This window comes from Leptonychotes weddellii, chromosome 15 (assembly GCF_054177405.1).
Source record: "Leptonychotes weddellii isolate Sample4059 chromosome 15, ASM5417740v2, whole genome shotgun sequence".
Classification (NCBI taxonomy): Eukaryota; Metazoa; Chordata; class Mammalia; order Carnivora; family Phocidae; genus Leptonychotes; species Leptonychotes weddellii.
Window position 1 is genome coordinate 40,247,424 of NC_138383.1, and position 16,446 is coordinate 40,263,869.

Below are 16,446 nucleotides of genomic sequence, written 5' to 3' on the forward strand. Positions count from 1 at the left end.
TTAATTTTTGTATATTGTGTGGCAAAAGGGTCCAGCCTCATTCTTTTGCATGTGGCTATCCAGTTTTCTTAGCACAATTTGTTGAAAAGACCCCATTGAATTTTTATTCCATTGATCTGTAGGTCTATCCTTCTGTCGGTGCCACATTATCTTGATTAAAAACTTTTTGCTTTGTAGTGAGTTTTGAAATTGGGAAGCGTGTGTCCTCCAACTTTGTTCTTTGGTTATTCTGGGCCCCTTGAGTTTCCATGTCAATTTTAGGATCACCTTTTAATTTCTACAAAGGATTCAGCTAGGATTTTGATAGAGATTGCATTGAATCTGTAGATCAGTTTGGAGGGTATAGTTATCTTAATCATACTGACCTTCTAATTGTGATCATGGGATTTATTTCCATTTATTCAGAGCTTTTAAAATTTCTTTCATTGTTTTGTGCTTTTCAGAGTATAAGTTTTAATTTCTTTTGTTAAATTTCTAAGTATTTTATTCTCTTTGATGATGGTATTGTAATTGGAATTGTTTTCTTAATTTTATTTTAATTGTCCATAGATAGTATATAGCAATACAAATTATTTTTGTATATTGATCTTGTGTCTTGCCTCCTTATTGAACCCATTTATTATATTAGTTTTAATAGTTTTTTTAGTGAATTCCTTAGTATTTTCTTTTTTAAAAAAATAAATAATTTAGGGGTGCCTGGGTGGCTCAGTCACTGTTAAGCGTCTGCCTTTGGCTCAGGTCATGATCTCAGGGTCCTGGGATCGAGCCCCGCATTGGGCTCCCTGCTCTGCGGGAAGCCTGCTTCTCCCTCTCCCACTCCCCCTGCTCGTGTTCCCTCTCTCGCTGTGTCTCATAAATAAATAAATTAAATAAATAAATAAAATAAAATAAAATAAATAAATAAAATAAATAAAATAAAATCTTAAAAAAATAAATAAAATCTTTAAAAAAAAAATAATTTAGAGAGCTCCAGTGGGGGGAGGGGCAGAGGTGGGGGTGGAGAATCTCAAACAGACTCTGCGCTGAGTGTGGAGCCCCATGTAGAGCTTGATCTCCTGACCCTGAGATCATGACCTGAGCCAAAATCAAGTGTCACTGAGCCAGCCAGGCACCCCCTTAGTATTTTCTATATACAAGATCATGTCATCTGTGAATAGAGATAGTTTCACTTCTTACTTTCCAGTTTGGATGTTGATTATATAGTTTTTCTTTTTCTTTTTCTTTTGCCTAACTGTTCTGGCTAGAACATCCAGCACAGTGATAAATAGAAATGATGACAGTGGTTAGTTTTATTCCTTATTTTATGGACAAAGTATCTGGTTTTCCATTAATAAGAATATTATTACCTGTGGTTTTTTTGTAGCTGCCCTTTATCATGTTGAGGAATTTCCCTTCTATCTAGTTTATTGTTTTTTTTTTTTTTTTCTAATTTTTAATCAAGAAAGTGTTTGGAATTTTGTCAAATGCTTTCTTTATGTCTGTTGAATTGATAATATGGTTTTTGTTTTTATTCTATTCCTCTGGTGTATTATAGGCATTGATTTTTGGATAAACCAACTTTACTGTAATCCCACCAGGTCATGATGTATAATTCTTTTTTTTTTTACGTTGTTGGATTTGGCTTGCTAGTCTTTTTGAGAATTTTTGTATCTATATTCATAAGCTATATTGGTCTGTAATTGTCTTGTGATGTCTTTGGTTTTGTTGTTGGGGTAATACTAGCCTCGTAGAATAAGTTGAGAAGTGTCCCCTCTCCTATATTAAGAGTTTCTGAAGAATTAGTATTAATTCTTCTTTAATGGCAGAATTCACAGCTGAAGCCATCTGGACCTGGGCTTTTCCTTGTGTAGCTTCTTGATTACTAATTCAGTTTTTTTATTTATTATAGATCTTTTTAGATTTTCCATTTCTTAGAGTCAGTTTTGGTAGTTTGTGTATTGCTAGAAATTGTCCATTTCATCCAAGCTCTTTAATTTATTGGCACCCAGTTGTTCATACTATTGGAACGTAGCTCATTGTAACCAAACAGTGCTGCAGGGAACATCCATCCTTGTGCTCACACGGAAGCGTGTTTATAGCACAGATCCCTAAAAGAGGAATCACTGGGTCAGACGTCTGCATGTGTAATTGTTGATTGTTTCTGCCCTTTTGTCCTCTTCCTGCTCATCTTTCTAGCCTTATTGATTTGTGTAAATTCTTTCCGTCTAGGAATCTTGGTCTCCTGGAGAATGGAGTTGGTAAGGGTGCACAGAGCCAGTGGGAAGGATAGGTTCGGGAGCTGTGTGTTTCACGGCTGCTTCTGGGCAAGGGTGCTCGATGTGGGTGCCTGAAGCTCGTCCTCCATGCTGTATGTTCACACGGGGGGTTTCCAGACCCTGGGACCTGAACCGCTGGGGATCGGAGACTGTTACCTCTGACGGGCCAGCTGTGGCCTGGGGGGAGCTCATTTTAAGCCCGGTGACTCCACAAAGGTCCTTCCCATGGTGGTTCTCTCTGGGAACTCTGTGGGCAGGGGGCTCCAGGTAACTCTGGCCCATTGCTGCCTGCAGCGGGAGGGAGGCATGCTCTTGCTACGCAGGAAGAAGTGACAAGGACCTCCTTGTTTTTCATCATCACAGCTTTCTTTCTTTCCTATTCATCCGGGGACTGTGTGCTGGGTGCTCATTAACCCATGGCTTGCCAGGGCCCAGATGTGGGCAGTGACGTGAGGACAAGGAAGTGTAGCCTATTTTTATGGACGGGGACATGGGGAAAGTGCTGAGAGGTCTCTGTGCGTGTTTGTTAGGGTAGAGCCTCTAGCCCGTCACCCCTCTGTTCCACTTCCTTTTTCTGCTTTTTGCCTTTACCTGGAATTTACAAGGGGGGCACCAGAGCAGGTTAAACGTTTGGACTTACATAGTTCGAGATTTTTAGAATCATCTCTCCAGGTCCCTGGAGACTCCAGTTCAGTGGTTTCCAGGCTTTGCTCACAAGCTCTTAGGGCCCCAAAGAGATTTTGGGGGCAAGGGGCCGGGGCAGGCATGTTAGGAGTTCAAGCCCCCAGGGGGGCTGTGCTTTCACTGGCTTTATATGTTGGAGTTCTAAGTGAGATGGCAGACCCAAGGGCCGTGTTGCCACAAAAGGCGGAAGACTACTTGTGTTGGTCACCTTGGCCCCACCGTTGGGCTGAGAACATCCCAAACAGGACTCCTCCTGCAGGCTGAATCCCGGGGCTGACAGGTGTCTTAGGGAACTTGGCTTTTCCCCGGGGCCTCACAGGCTCCTCTCTCTTGATGGAGACTGAGTGCCTGCTCTCCCCAGGGACATTTGCCAGCCTGGACGCGTGTCATTTTTTCTTTTGTTGTAGGGGGTGTTCTGGTCCTCCAGCCCTGCAAAGGCAAAATCAAATGACCTTGTCTCTTGATCCAGATGACTCTTGTCTCCGGGGAAGCCCTGGGCTAGGCTTACAGACAGTTGGTGAGGAGACTTTCTCAGCAGACCTCCTGGCTGACGCGTCCTCTTTGTGTCTTTCAGTCGGCGGAGTTCTTCGAGATGCTGGAGAAAATGCAGGTGAGCATCCCCAAACGGCTTCGGTGGGGAGGCTGAGCCCTGGGTGGGGGGCATGCTGCAGTGACCGTGGGGGCAACACCACCAGGCAGAACTTGGGAGCCTTGGAGGGAGGGGCAGAGAAGAGAGAACTCCCAGTCTGCTGGCTGGGACTACCTCGGGTCGTTTTTGTGGTGAGTGGCACCAAGGATTCTGGGAAGGCTCCTGCCTGAAGAAGGGGAGTAGATAGAAAGCAGAAGTCCTCCAGCAGAGCAGATGGGGATACCATAACCCCACAGATGTGGGGAGGGCTTGAAAGGGTCCATTGTTCCTGGAATGGGTGGGAAAGAAAGTCTGAAAAAGGAAGCCCTTTTGTAGTGGAGGTCATCTTGTGTGTGGGAGGCAGAGCTGAGGGGGAGAGACCCACTGGGGGTCAAAGCCGCACCTAACGCTCATTAGCACAAGTTCTTTCCCTTTTCTGAGCCTCTGGCTCCTGTTTTTTGTCTATTCACAGTACCATTTTCACCTTCCTCCGACACCAAATGTGTGGTGGTTTCTCCCCTACCAAGCAATTCTGTGACACCAGCTGGGTGTCCCTACAGTCAACTCCACTCTGACCCTGTCTGCCCAGAGAGCATGTCTGATCCCACAGGGCAAGGGCTCTGCCTCACAAGACCGCCTCTCCCCCACTTCAGATGCCATCATCACCAGCAGGCCGTAGATTTGAGGTTCCCTTGGCCCCCTGCTCAGGTTCGATTAATTTGCTAGCATGGCTCACAGAACCCAGAATCACTTACTTCCTGGGTTATCAGTTTATTATAAAGGGATATAATTCAGGAACAGCCAGATGGAAGAGTTGTAGGGGGCCAGGTGCTGTGGGGCTGGCCTCTGGATGTATCACTCTCCCTGTACTGCCATGTGCTCACCAACTGGAAGCTCCCTGAGCCTATTGTTTGGTTTTTTATGGAGGCTTCACTGCGTCGGCAGGATTGATTCACCCCGCAGCCCCTCTCCCCTCCCGGGAGGTTGGAGAGCTGGGACTGAACGTTCCAACCCTCTAATGGTTCCCCTGGCACCCAGCTCCGTCCTTAGGGGTGTCCCCAAAGACACCTCATTCACAAACATATGAATAACGTTAGGGCTTTCACCTTTATAGCTCTGGAGCTGTTTCAGAACTAAGGACAGAAGACGGAGTATTGTAACAAAAGATGCTCCCAAATGTTCCCATTGCTCTCATCTCTTAGGAAATTCAACAGGTTTTAGGAGTTCTGTGCCAGGAATGGGGTGAAGACCAAAATATTTATTTTTACAAATCATGCCACAGCCCTTATAAATAATAATTAAAATACCCGCATACACAGTTGTTGGGATGAAATGAGATAGTATATGTAAATACTTGCTAGGCACTGCAGAAAAATCAGTGTTCGGAATGGATTTGGGGGCCTTTCTAATCACCCCTCACCGAGGGGCCAGGGCTCACAGGTAAGAACTGCTGCCCTGGGGAATAATGGGGGGGGGCGTCCAGAAGTCTTAACTGATACAGGTGGGAAGGATGGGAAGAAGATGTTGATAATAACATATGTATTTTTTTTTAAAGGTTTTATTTATTTAGAAAGCATGAGTAGAAGTAGAGGGAGGGGCAGAGGGAGGGGGAGAGAGAATATCCCAAGCAGACTCTGCGCTAAGCAAGGAGCCCAATGCGGTGCTCAATCCCACGACCCTGAGATCATGACCTGAGCCAAAATCAAGAGTTGGATGCTTAACAGACTGAGCCACCCAGGCGCCCCTAGCTCATGTATTTTAAGCACTTTTCTCAGCTCAGACATTGACGAGTGTTAGTTCCTTTCTTCCTGGTAAAGCCCACAGGAAGCAGCTCTGTTATCATCATTGTCCCCTTCTGTGTGGACCGCAGACTAATTCTGTATACATTTAGGGACCTCAGTCAAGCTGTGGAAAGAGGATTGGCACGCGCTTTGACAGCGAGTGGCGGGAGGTAGTGTGTAATTACGAGCTCAGCTGCCTGGAGTAAAGCGGGGATTCTCACCCCGAGCCCATGGGGAAGCTGGCAGGGGATTTGCGGCTCACCCTGCCTTCCCTTCATTTGTTCCCACAACCCACCGGTCCCTCGCCCCCTGCGGGAGACCCCTGCCTCTCCCACAGAGCGCTCTCTGAGCACATAATTCAGCCTCACTTGATTGGCCTCCATTGTTTCTGTTACTAGACTGCTGGGCTTGACTTCTCAACCAGATTGGGACCCTCTTGAGGGCAGGCGTCTGGTTCCTATGCTCCCTCTGTATGTTCGTGGCAGCAGACATCCAAGGGTCTGCCTATTTCATCTCCGTTGAGACTGCCAGGGGCTGAAATCAAACTTCCCGGGGTTTAGGTCCCTGCCTTGTGCCCCGCTGGACCCCAGCCTCTGAGAGGCCCACAGTTTCCAGCTCCTCTGTATGTACACAACTCACATACGGGGAAATACTGGGAGTGAAGCAGGTGGTGTGGTGTGGCCAGATCCTGTCCTTGAGTGTGGGTGCCACCTCTTCTCAGGCTGTGTCTGTGGAGACTGGGTCTCAGAGCCGTCAAGTGCCCAGGGTACTCTGTGAGTCGTGGGGAGCTGAAACTCAGATCCGGGGCTTCCCCCTCCCCCGAGAGTGGAGGAATTGGAAGAAGGGCACAGTCCCTATGATATAGACTAAGTATACAAGATTTGGGTCTGTTTGGTCCTGGGTTCAAAGTCTTAACCCTGACACTGTCTAGCTGAGTGTCCTTGGTCAAGTCTCTCTACCTCTCTGATCCTCTATTTCTTCATGGTAGGGAAAAGGGGAGATAGTGATAATGCCTATTGCAAAGGCAGACACAGAACTGGGTGGTGGCTCTGTCAGAGAGGGAAGGGGGAGGGAAGAGGTTTGCTTTCCTGCCCAGGTGCTGTTCCCAGGTAGGGGTGACTCATGCAGGACAAACAAAACAAACTCCTGACATCACCCCCCTCCCCATCTGCCCAGTTTGCTTCCCTGGACAGGGTCTGCCGGGCCACCCAGGTGGTTTTCTCCCTGTGTGGGGAGAGGAGCACCTGTCCAGTGGGAGGGGTCCTCCCACGCCCTCCTGAGCAATGCTACAGGGTGACTCAACCCCGCGAAGTCCAGAGAAGCCGAAGTCTAAATCCGACTGAGCAGGAGCCCTGGGCTCAAGGGCCTGTGGGATATGATCGTGCACTTGGACAGCCCAGCTTCAAATCCAGGCCCTGCTACTCGCTAGCTGTGCAACATCAGAAGCAGCCTGCTCCTTGTACCTCAGTTTCCCCTTGGTATAAAGGTGCTGGGGGCTTCATAGGAGACAACGGTGGCAAGGTGCTGAGGAAGCTTAAAATCCCCATGTTATGATTAGGATGGTCTTCTCTCCTAGTTGTCCCACCATTTCATACCCTTATTTAATTTATTCAAGCAATCTAATTTATTCAGTCGTGTGCTCCCCTCTTTTATTTATTTATTTATTTATTTTTATTCTTATGTTAATCCCCATACCTTACATCATTAGTTTTAGATGAAGTGTTCCATGATTCATTGTTTGTGCATAACACCCAGTGCTCCATGCAGAATGTGCCCTCCTCAATACCCACCACCAGGCTAACCCATCCTCCCACCCCCCTCCCCTCCAGAACCCTGTTTGTTTTTCAGAGTCCATCGTCTCTCACGATTTGTCTACCCCTCCGATTTCCCCCGCTTCATTCTTCCCCTCCCGCTACCTTCTTCTTCTTCTTTTTTTTTTCTTAACATATATTGCATTATTTGTTTCAGAGGTACAGATCTGAGATTCAACAGTCTTGCACAATTCACAGCGCTTACCAGAGCGTGTGCTCCCCTCTTGAAAAAAAAACAATTAAGTCCGATCTTGACCATAGGACCACTGGACAAGGCACAGCTTCCCAGAAGCAAATGAGCCCCAGGCCCCCTGCCTGTCACCTGCGGGTCTGCACCCTGAGGAGGGAGAGGAGCTATGGTGGCAACAGTCCAGAGTGCTGGCTTTGACACCATTCAGATGTGGGTCCCCACCCTTGCCCCATACCTGCTGGTTCTGAGGGCCTGGCAGAGAGATTTCCGTGCCAGGATGACAACACTGCCTGGTAATATTGGTAATAATGACCTATAGCAAAACTAGTCCCTTTCTAGGGCTTAGCACATCCTGCACATTTAACCTTTACCACAATAGTAGCTGCTGTCACCGACCCCGTTTTGCAGATGGGAAGACTGAGCCACAAAGGTTTGGGACTTGCCCAAGGTCGTAAGTGGCAGTATTGGGATTTGAACCCTGGTGCTCTGGCTCGAGTCTATGCTCTTCCCTGCCTGTCCTCCTGCCTTACTTGGAGCTGCCGTGAGGACTGAGTGTGACAAGGTGTGTGATGTGTAAGGACCCGGCACACATCCGCTATTGCTGTTATTACCAACCCTAACAAGTCAGGTGTTTGAGAATCCCAAGGGAACCCTCCATTTGGCCCCTATTTTATGACCTTTTCTCTTTCATGGATCCTCTTTTCCTTGTTTCCACAGGGGATCAAGCTTGAAGAGCAGAAGCCGGGCCCCCAGAAGAACAAGGTGGGCTGTGTGGATGAGGTGGCAGCCCGGTGGGCCCGGCATGGGGACGGCGTGCTGGGGTCTGTGGTCTTCCATCTGCCTTTCACCAAGAGCTCCTTAAGTGGTTGTGCCCGTGTTCACTGGTGCACGGTGGGCAGTAGCAAGGCCCTGACTTGATGCCTTTAGGGGGCAGCCTTGGCGTGGAAGGCTGGGGTGGAAGCCTCGGGTGAGACCTAAGGCCTGTGGCTCAGCCTAGCTCTTCTGTACCTGCTTCTGCAAACAAACCGCACATGGCATTTCGGGGTATCAGGCTTTGGGTCCAGTGATCCTCAGCTCTCAGCTTCAGTTTCTTTTCCCAAGGCCGAGGGGTGCGGCTCATCACTTGGAGGTCAGCTCTTTTGCCTGAAGGCAGGGCTGGGTGGGATCAGGGGTCATCTTCCTGTTAAAGCTTCCTAAGGGGTGAGCTGACGTCATGCAAGGTGTGAAATTCAGAGCCTTTGTGTACTGCGTTCAGGTTCTGTCAGTTTGGGGAAGCACTCAAGGGAAGCCAGATCCCAGCTGCCTCTCTGCTGTTCTTCATCTGGTGTTCTCTTTGCTGCTCTCTCAAAGCTCGAGCACAGCCTGCCAAGCACTCCCACCCCCCGACCTGGGAGAATGGAAAAACAACCCTCAAACTTCATGGGCACTGCTGGGTCTAACGGCAGCCTTATCTGGTTTGTCTTGCAGGATGACTATATCCCGTACCCCAGCATTGATGAGGTAGGAGCCCCCTAGCCTCACCGTAGCCTGCCCTGGGTCTCATCTCTGGGGTGGGCTGGGGCAGCTGGTGGTGCTGAGGGCCCTTGCCCCACCCCATGTGAGCGAGAGCCTCAGGCCTGGGATTTTACCTTTGTGGCCTCAGTTTTGCCGTTTCCAGATGGGGTGCTGATCGAAGCCTTGCAACTCTGGTGCTCCAGGGTCAGTGAAGCTGGGAGATGTTGTTGGGCTTAAATTTGGGGTTTGTGTTACCGTATTTGGCCTCAACTACAGGGGTCTCCACCTTGGAGCAGTTCAGAGGCGGGGGATACCACCACTGGCACCCCTCCCCTGCCCTCCCCCTGTAGAGCCAGGGCTGGCCGAAGTGCAAGACCTTCTCTCTGCCTCCAGGTTGTGGAAAAGGGAGGCCCGTACCCCCTGATTGTCCTGCCCCAGTTTGGGGGCTATTGGATCGAGGACCCAGAGAACGTGGGGACGCCGACCTCCCTTGGCAGCAGCATCTGTGAGGAGGAGGAAGAGGACAGTGTCAGCCCCAGCACGTTTGGCTATAAGCTTGAGTGCAGGGGCGAAGCCAGGGCCTACCGCAGGCATTTCCTGGGGAAGGTGAGGCTGAGGGCCCTGCACGAAAGCAGCTGTGGGCCGGGCAGGGAAATGCACCTGGCCCGGCCTCCTCCAGCATCCCTGTCTCCGTCTCTCCTCCTTCCTGGGCCTGCCTCCTCCCTAGGGCCTGCCGCTGTCCTGCTGTCCTGGCTGGGGAAGTGCAACTAGCTCTGCTCCTGGGCGGGGGGACGGGGTGTGCAGAAGTCGGGAAGGCTCAGTGTGATGGGTCCTTGGGGGCACTACTCCCAGCAGATGTTCTCGGAGGTGATGGGATGGGTAGTGTTGGGGGGTGAAGAAGGGTGAAGGAGAAAATGTGTTCTCACGCCTTGGAAGTCTTTGTCACCATCTAAGTAGTCAAATCTCTCCTGTCCTCACTCCAGCAGGTCCCCAGGGCACTTGTACCAGATGAGATGAGCCTCTGATTGTTTACAAGTGGCAAAGTCACATTTCTTTAAATATATTCTGCTCTTCAGACTTGCCTGGTTTGGAAGTCCCGAGGGCAGGTTCCAGAAGTCTCCAGCCCAAGGCAGTTTTGCAGAGTCTCATCTGCATTGTTCAAATGCAGATTCCAGGGCCCCACGCTGATATGGCAGGTCTGGAGTGGGCTCCCTGAGCCTGAGGGAGGCCTGCTCTCCAGAAGACCTCCTAGCTCCCCATGCGTGGAGGAGCCAGGGTGCCTCCCAGCTTTATTCCTGCAAATGGTCTGAATCAGCCAGGGCTGCTCCCTGGGAGCAAGGAAGTGGATGTGTGGGGTCCTTGGAGAAGAACTTGAGCATCAGCGTTCAAGGTGGGCTTGAATGCTGGATCGGTCACTTACTGGTTGTGTGACCCTCGGCAGTTTCGTAATCTCCCTGGACACTGGTTTACCTATCTGTGAAATGGGGATGATGATATCATCTCCCCCATAAAGTTGTGATATCATCTCCTCCATAAAGGAGTCAGTGTGTGTTAAGTCCTTAGTCCATTGCCTGGCACATCCCAACGCCTGGGCCATTGGAATCTATTCCTGTGACCTTGCTCCTTCCCCTTCATCCTCCTTCCTCCCTCCTCAGCAGCAGCAACCACAGCAGTAGCATCCTTGTCTTTGCTCCTCCTTGCTGCGGGGCATCTTGCTCCTGGTGAAGGAGGTGATTTGGGGGGCCATGTCTGGAAGGTCCCCTCCTCCCTGTTAATACCTGATTTCTGTTTCTAGGATCACCTAAACTTTTACTGTACTGGCAGCAGTTTGGGGAACTTGCTCCTGTCCATCAAGTGTGAGGAGGTGGAGGGCATGGAGTACCTTCGCATCATTCTCAGGTGGGGCTCTGCACCGTTGGAGGCCACACCTCTAGTGGCAGGGACCCAGAAATACCAGTCTGACCAGTCTGGTCTGGGTGTGCTGGGGGGAACAGACCAGCTGGAATCCTGGGGCTGTGTTCTGGTCGCCAGGCCAAGAGACCAAGTGTTTATGTCAGCCGGGGGATTGTGGGAGTCAGAGTGGTATCCTAGTCTCAAGGTCACCTAGGCCATACCCCCACCTGCCTTTCTGTCTTGTGGGGGTATGGCTCTGAAGGAGTTTGGAAGGAAAACTAGAGCTGGCTCATTCTGCTGAGCTACAACTCCACATCGTCCTGGGAGAGCGTTTGCCAGAACGCTGCCTGTGGTGTGCATCCCGTCGGGAAGATAGATCCCAAAGCATCTGTGTGTGTGCTGGGTTCCCCGAGATGGAAAGGTGTTCACAATGGGAGCACTAATTTACAGCTAAGCCAGGCTAGCTCTCTCTCCTCAAGGGCAGGAGCTAGAACTGGTTTCTGTTTTGTTCGACTAACATGTTTTGTAAAACCTCCTTTGTACCAGGAAGTGTAATAGGTGCTGGGGATGCAATGATGACTGAGTGGTGGTCTGTTTTCTAAAGGCTTCTGGTCTAGTGGGAGGAAAAAAACAGAGGATTTTAGTATGTGTCACAGGTATTATTTTAGTGATATGCACAGGATGCTGTGGGAGCACAGAGTCTGTGTCTCATATATCTCTGTCCCTGGTGGGCTGGTGGAAAAGCCTGGAAGGCCAAGTGTTAGTGCTTAGCAGAGTGCTATGAACCTGTCAAGCTCTCAGTATATAGTTGTTGAATCTAATTGGAAGTCCTTGATGGTATTTGGAAAAAAAGCAATAACATTTTTTTCTGCCCAAATTTTGAGATAGGTATGGGAGGGAGCAGGGGCACATAGCTGTGCTGTGGAGAGGGGTGTGTGTGCGGTACAAGGAAGTTGTCAGCACCCATCCAATCTTGGTTTTTTATTAAGAAAGGAAGCAGTTTTCTTTACTGAAGTTCACTTGGCTAGAAATCATATTTGCAAGGCAAGGAGAAGTTAACTAAATTGTTAGAGCAAATTTTTTGAGGGAGTGATATGTGGATCCCCAACTCCAAATAGGATTTCGAGCTAGGTGAATCTCTGTAAAGAAAATTATTTCCTTTCTTAGTAAAAATCAGACTTAGATTGGGTAGGATTTCTGAGTAAGATGATAATTGAACACAAGGATCTAACTCCTTTTTTCCAATATTATATCCTATCTGAAATACTGCTTCAGAACTGAAAACTAGAGAAAGATGTCAAGAACACAACACACACTTTGAATATTTTAAGAAATAATTTACGGGGCAGTTAGGACTATAACGTAGATGATATTGAGAGTTGAAATCCAGCTCACCTTCCTTAGACAGCAATGTAACATGGGGATATATGAAATTGGAGATTCTGGGAGGGTCTTGTACTCTTTAGAAGTGAGTGTGAGCCCTGGAATAGTCAGGAGTCTTTCCACATGGAACCACTTTTGTTGTTTTGGGTCAACAGCATTTGAAATCAATCCTGAAGAGCCCAAGGGCAAGCTCAAATGTGGCTCTCCGAAATAGAAAACCAGTGAGTAGGGTGGCAGGAAGAAGCCATACACCAGCTAGGAAGTTGGACAATCACATCATGTACTTGGGGTGATGGCCAGGCCAAATTGAAAACCAGACATGAGAAAATTGGTCCCACAGCTTTAGAAGCTTTACCAGACACAAAGAAGAAATTATACAGAGGTGAAACTCCCTTGCAGGCAGCGACTCTTGTCCCAGCATCTTCCTTGTTCCCTGTAGGCTTCTGGATTATTTAATTGATGTCTTAAGATAACCAGCTCTCCAGTTTATGCTCTCTCTGTGTATGCTGTGAGAGTAGCCAAGAGGAGTTTATCCACTACTGGACATGAATAACAAGCCTGAGCAGATTTCTTCTTTTTCAAGTCTGGATATAAAGAAGAAGTAGGAAAAAAAAACCCTCACAGGTCAGGGAAAGAAAAGATTCTGCATCTAAAAAAGCATGACCTAGCATTTAGAAGGTAGGGAAATGACCAAATTTTAAGAAGGATTTACTACAGAAAGCCAAGTAAAATTTATTTATCTATTAAATTTGTATTTTCAGCAAACTTCCAGAAAAAATAAACTGTATGAAAGAAAAGACAAAAGATAAAATAGGACAGCAGAATGAGATGAAAAAGTTGCTGGTTAAATTAAGGAAAGAACATAAGAAAACTAAAAATGGCCAAAAAGAATTTTAAATGGTTTTAGAAGCAGTAAAGAGCAGAGTCTACTTGGTGGAAAACCCAGTTAGTAATATTGAGAGCAAGCTTAAGAGGCTTTCACATAATTCAGAGGAAAACCCAACTCTAAAATGATGGGCAAAATTATAATGAATATGGAGGATAGTGAGCAGGAATTAAACATGTGGGTAATTGATGTTCTTAAGCTGATTGAAGATTTACTCTGCAGATCAAAATGACTCACTCAGTATCAGACAAAATCAGTGAAGGGAAACTAAAAAGCTGGACATATTTTGATGAAAATGTATTCCATGTATAAAAAATCACTGGTAGAATGAAAACATTCCAAAATAAAGGAAGATAAAGAAAACATTAATGTATAGAAAAAGATAGAAAATAAACATAAAATAGAAGTAAGTCTGAGTACATGTGATGTATAATAAATATAAATGAATGATATTATACTATTAAATAGCAAAGATTCTCAGTTTGAGTCATCCCTCCACCCCCCACTAATCAATCAATGTATATGTATTTTATTAAAGAAAGTAACTCAGTATATTTAAAAAAAAAAGTGTTGAGAAAAAGTTATAGCAATCAAATACAAAAAGGTAGCACAGTTGGCATATTAATATGAAAAAGTAGAATTTGAGGCAAAAAAAAGCAATCAATGTGACAAAAAGGGCTATTATCTATCCATAAAAGATAAAGCCTTGTTCAGTCAGGGCTTGATATGTACCAGACTTTGTCCAGGGATGGGGCTAATGTAAGGAATAAGCTCATCTCTTGTTACTTGGCTACAGAAAACATTCAGTACATATTAGGTATTCTTACTCCTGTTCTCTCACTTATTTTCTTCTTATGGACATGAATTATTTTATTTTATTTTAATTTTTTAAAAGATTTGATTTATTTATTTGACAGAGAGCGAGAGAGGGAACACAAGCAGGGGGAGTGGGAGAGGGAGAAGCAGCCTAATGACTGAGCCACCCAGGCGCCCGGACATGGATTATTTTAGTCTAGTGACGGTGATCCAAAGATAGATGGTATGAGAGAACTGAAAGAAGTTTATAAGAGCTTGAATGTGGAATGTGTGTCTGCATGTGTATATGTGTGAGTGTAAGTAAGGTTGAGAGGTCATGCTGGAGAGGTAAGGAAAAGTTAAATCATGTATGGACTGTGTTTAGGAACTTAGATTTTCTTCTATGAGCCAGAGGAGAACTCCTGAAAGGGGAATATCATGATGTGATTTATACTGTAGAATGATCACTGGCTAGAGTAAGGAGAATGTAATGGATGGAAGGCAAGGCCAGAAGCAGGAAGATGAGTGACAGGCTGCTGTGATGGGTCAGCTATTATCATGTGATTAGACAGGCCACGAGGTTGCATAAAGTGTATGCAACCAGTTCTGATGGGAACTGGACCAGGGTGCCTTGCACTGAGGATAGAGAAAAATGGATGGAAAGTTCCAAAACACCCAGGGAAAATTGACATTAAGAAAGACAGCTGAGGGACGCCTGGGTGGCTCAGTTGGTTAAGTGTGCCTTCAGTTCAGGTCATGATCCCGGGGTCCTGGGATAAAGCCCCACATCAGACTCCCTGATCAGCAGGGAGCCTGCTTCTCCTTCCCCTGCTCATGCTCTCACATGCTCTCTCTCTCAAATGAATAAATAAAAAATCTTAAAAAAAAAAAAAAGCTGAAAACATCAACAAATGAGAGCTGGTTTTATTGCTGATGAGATGCAAATAATGGTATACTTTCAAAATGACTTAAATATATTTAATATCTGAAGAAAATAATGAATAGCATCTATAAAAGTGATAATAAATTATGATACAGTGAATGAATGGAAATGAATCAAGAATGGATACACCTGGGTACAAAATGAAAACAATTGGAATTATTGGAAATAAAACAGTTGAAGTTAAAAATCTCAATACATGGGATAAAATCTAGTCTAATATTGTCTGTTCAGAATCAAAGTGTGAATCTGTGCATTGGAAGATAGTCTCAAAGAATTCATCCAGAGCACAGCACAGATGGAGTGATGAAATACATGAAAAAGAAGGAAGATTTGTGGATAATAGACTGATAGGTCCCAGCATTTGTCTTAGAGTCTCAGAAGAAAGAGGAGAGAAGCCAGTGGAGAAGAGATAATCCGAAGAAATAATGGCTGAGAATATTTCAGAACAGAAGAAAGCACACACTGGGGTGCTGAACATGATTATAAAACAAAGCAATACTAAGGGACACATCAAAGTGAAGCATTAGAACATCAAAGGGAAAGAGAACATTTTAAAGCTTCCTAAGGATAAAGTCACTCATCTATGAAGTAGTGACAACTGGGCTGAGATCTGACTTCTTATCAGCCACAGGACAACAGGACAGTATCTTTAAAATGCTGGAGGAAAGAAAGAAAGAAAGGAACAAAGGAAAGAAAGAATCCTTTAACCTAAAATTCTATACCCAGAGAAGCTATTGGCAAAGACAAAACTGTTTTCAGACAAAAAAATGAAGGGAGTGTACCACTCACAGACTCTCCCTGAAAGAATTACTAAAGGATGTACTTCAGCCAGAAGAAAAGAGAAACCAGGGGCACCTGGGTGACTTAGTTGGTTAAGCGTCTGCCTTCGGCTCAGGTCATGACCCCAGGGTCCTGGGATCGAGCCCCGCATCCGGCTCCCTACTCAGCGGGAAGCCTGCTTCTCCCTCTCCCACTTGTCCTGCTTGTGTTCTCTCTCTTGCTGTCTCTCTCTCTGTCAATTAATTAAATAAATAAAATCTTAAAAAAAAAGAACAGAGAAACCAAAAGAAGAGATGCAATTAAAAAGTGGCCAGAGTGCCTGGGTGGTGCAGTCGGCTGAGTGTCTGACTATTGGTTTTGGCTCAGGTCAGGGTCATGGGATCGAGTCCCACATTGGGCTCTGCGCTCAGTGAGGAGTCTGCTTGGGATCCTCTCTCCCTCTGCTCCTTCTGCTCATGTGTGTGAGTGCTCTCTCTCTCTCCCAAAATAAATAAATCTTAAAAAAAATAAAGTGGGGGGCGCCTGGGTGGCTCAGATGGTTAAGTGCCTGCCTTTGGCTCAGGTCATGATCCCAGGGTCCTGGGATCGAGCCCCGCATCAGGCTTCCAGCTGGGCGGGGAGTCTGCTTCTCCCTCTCCCTCTGCCTCTCTCCTTGCTTGTGCTCTCTCTGTCTCTCTCTCTCTGATGAATAAATAAAATCTTTAAAAAAAATAAATAAAGTGGCATTTTCAGACCACAATGCTTTGAAACTAGAACTCAATCACAAGAGGAAAGTCGGAAAGAACTCAAATACATGGAGGCTAAAGAGCATCCTACTGAAGAATGAATGGGTCAACCAGGAAATTAAAGAAGAATTAAAAAAATTCATGGAAACCAATGAAAATGAAAACACAACTATTCAAAATCTTTGGGATGCAGCAAAG

At 46.5% G+C, this 16,446-nt stretch overlaps 1 protein-coding gene across 5 annotated transcripts in view; it reads left to right on the forward strand.

Moving 5' to 3' along the window:
* RAP1GAP2 (RAP1 GTPase activating protein 2) overlaps positions 1-16,446 on the forward strand; it is a 172,485-nt gene that overhangs the window by 138,280 nt on the left and 17,759 nt on the right. For all 5 annotated transcript variants that reach the window (XM_081805540.1, XM_081805542.1, XM_081805539.1 and 2 more), the window contains 5 exons: positions 3,514-3,549; positions 8,067-8,111; positions 8,817-8,849; positions 9,237-9,449; positions 10,639-10,742. In XM_081805540.1, coding sequence (XP_081661666.1) covers positions 3,514-3,549; positions 8,067-8,111; positions 8,817-8,849; positions 9,237-9,449; positions 10,639-10,742 — 431 coding nt within the window. The remainder of the gene's footprint in view (positions 1-3,513; positions 3,550-8,066; positions 8,112-8,816; positions 8,850-9,236; positions 9,450-10,638; positions 10,743-16,446) is intronic.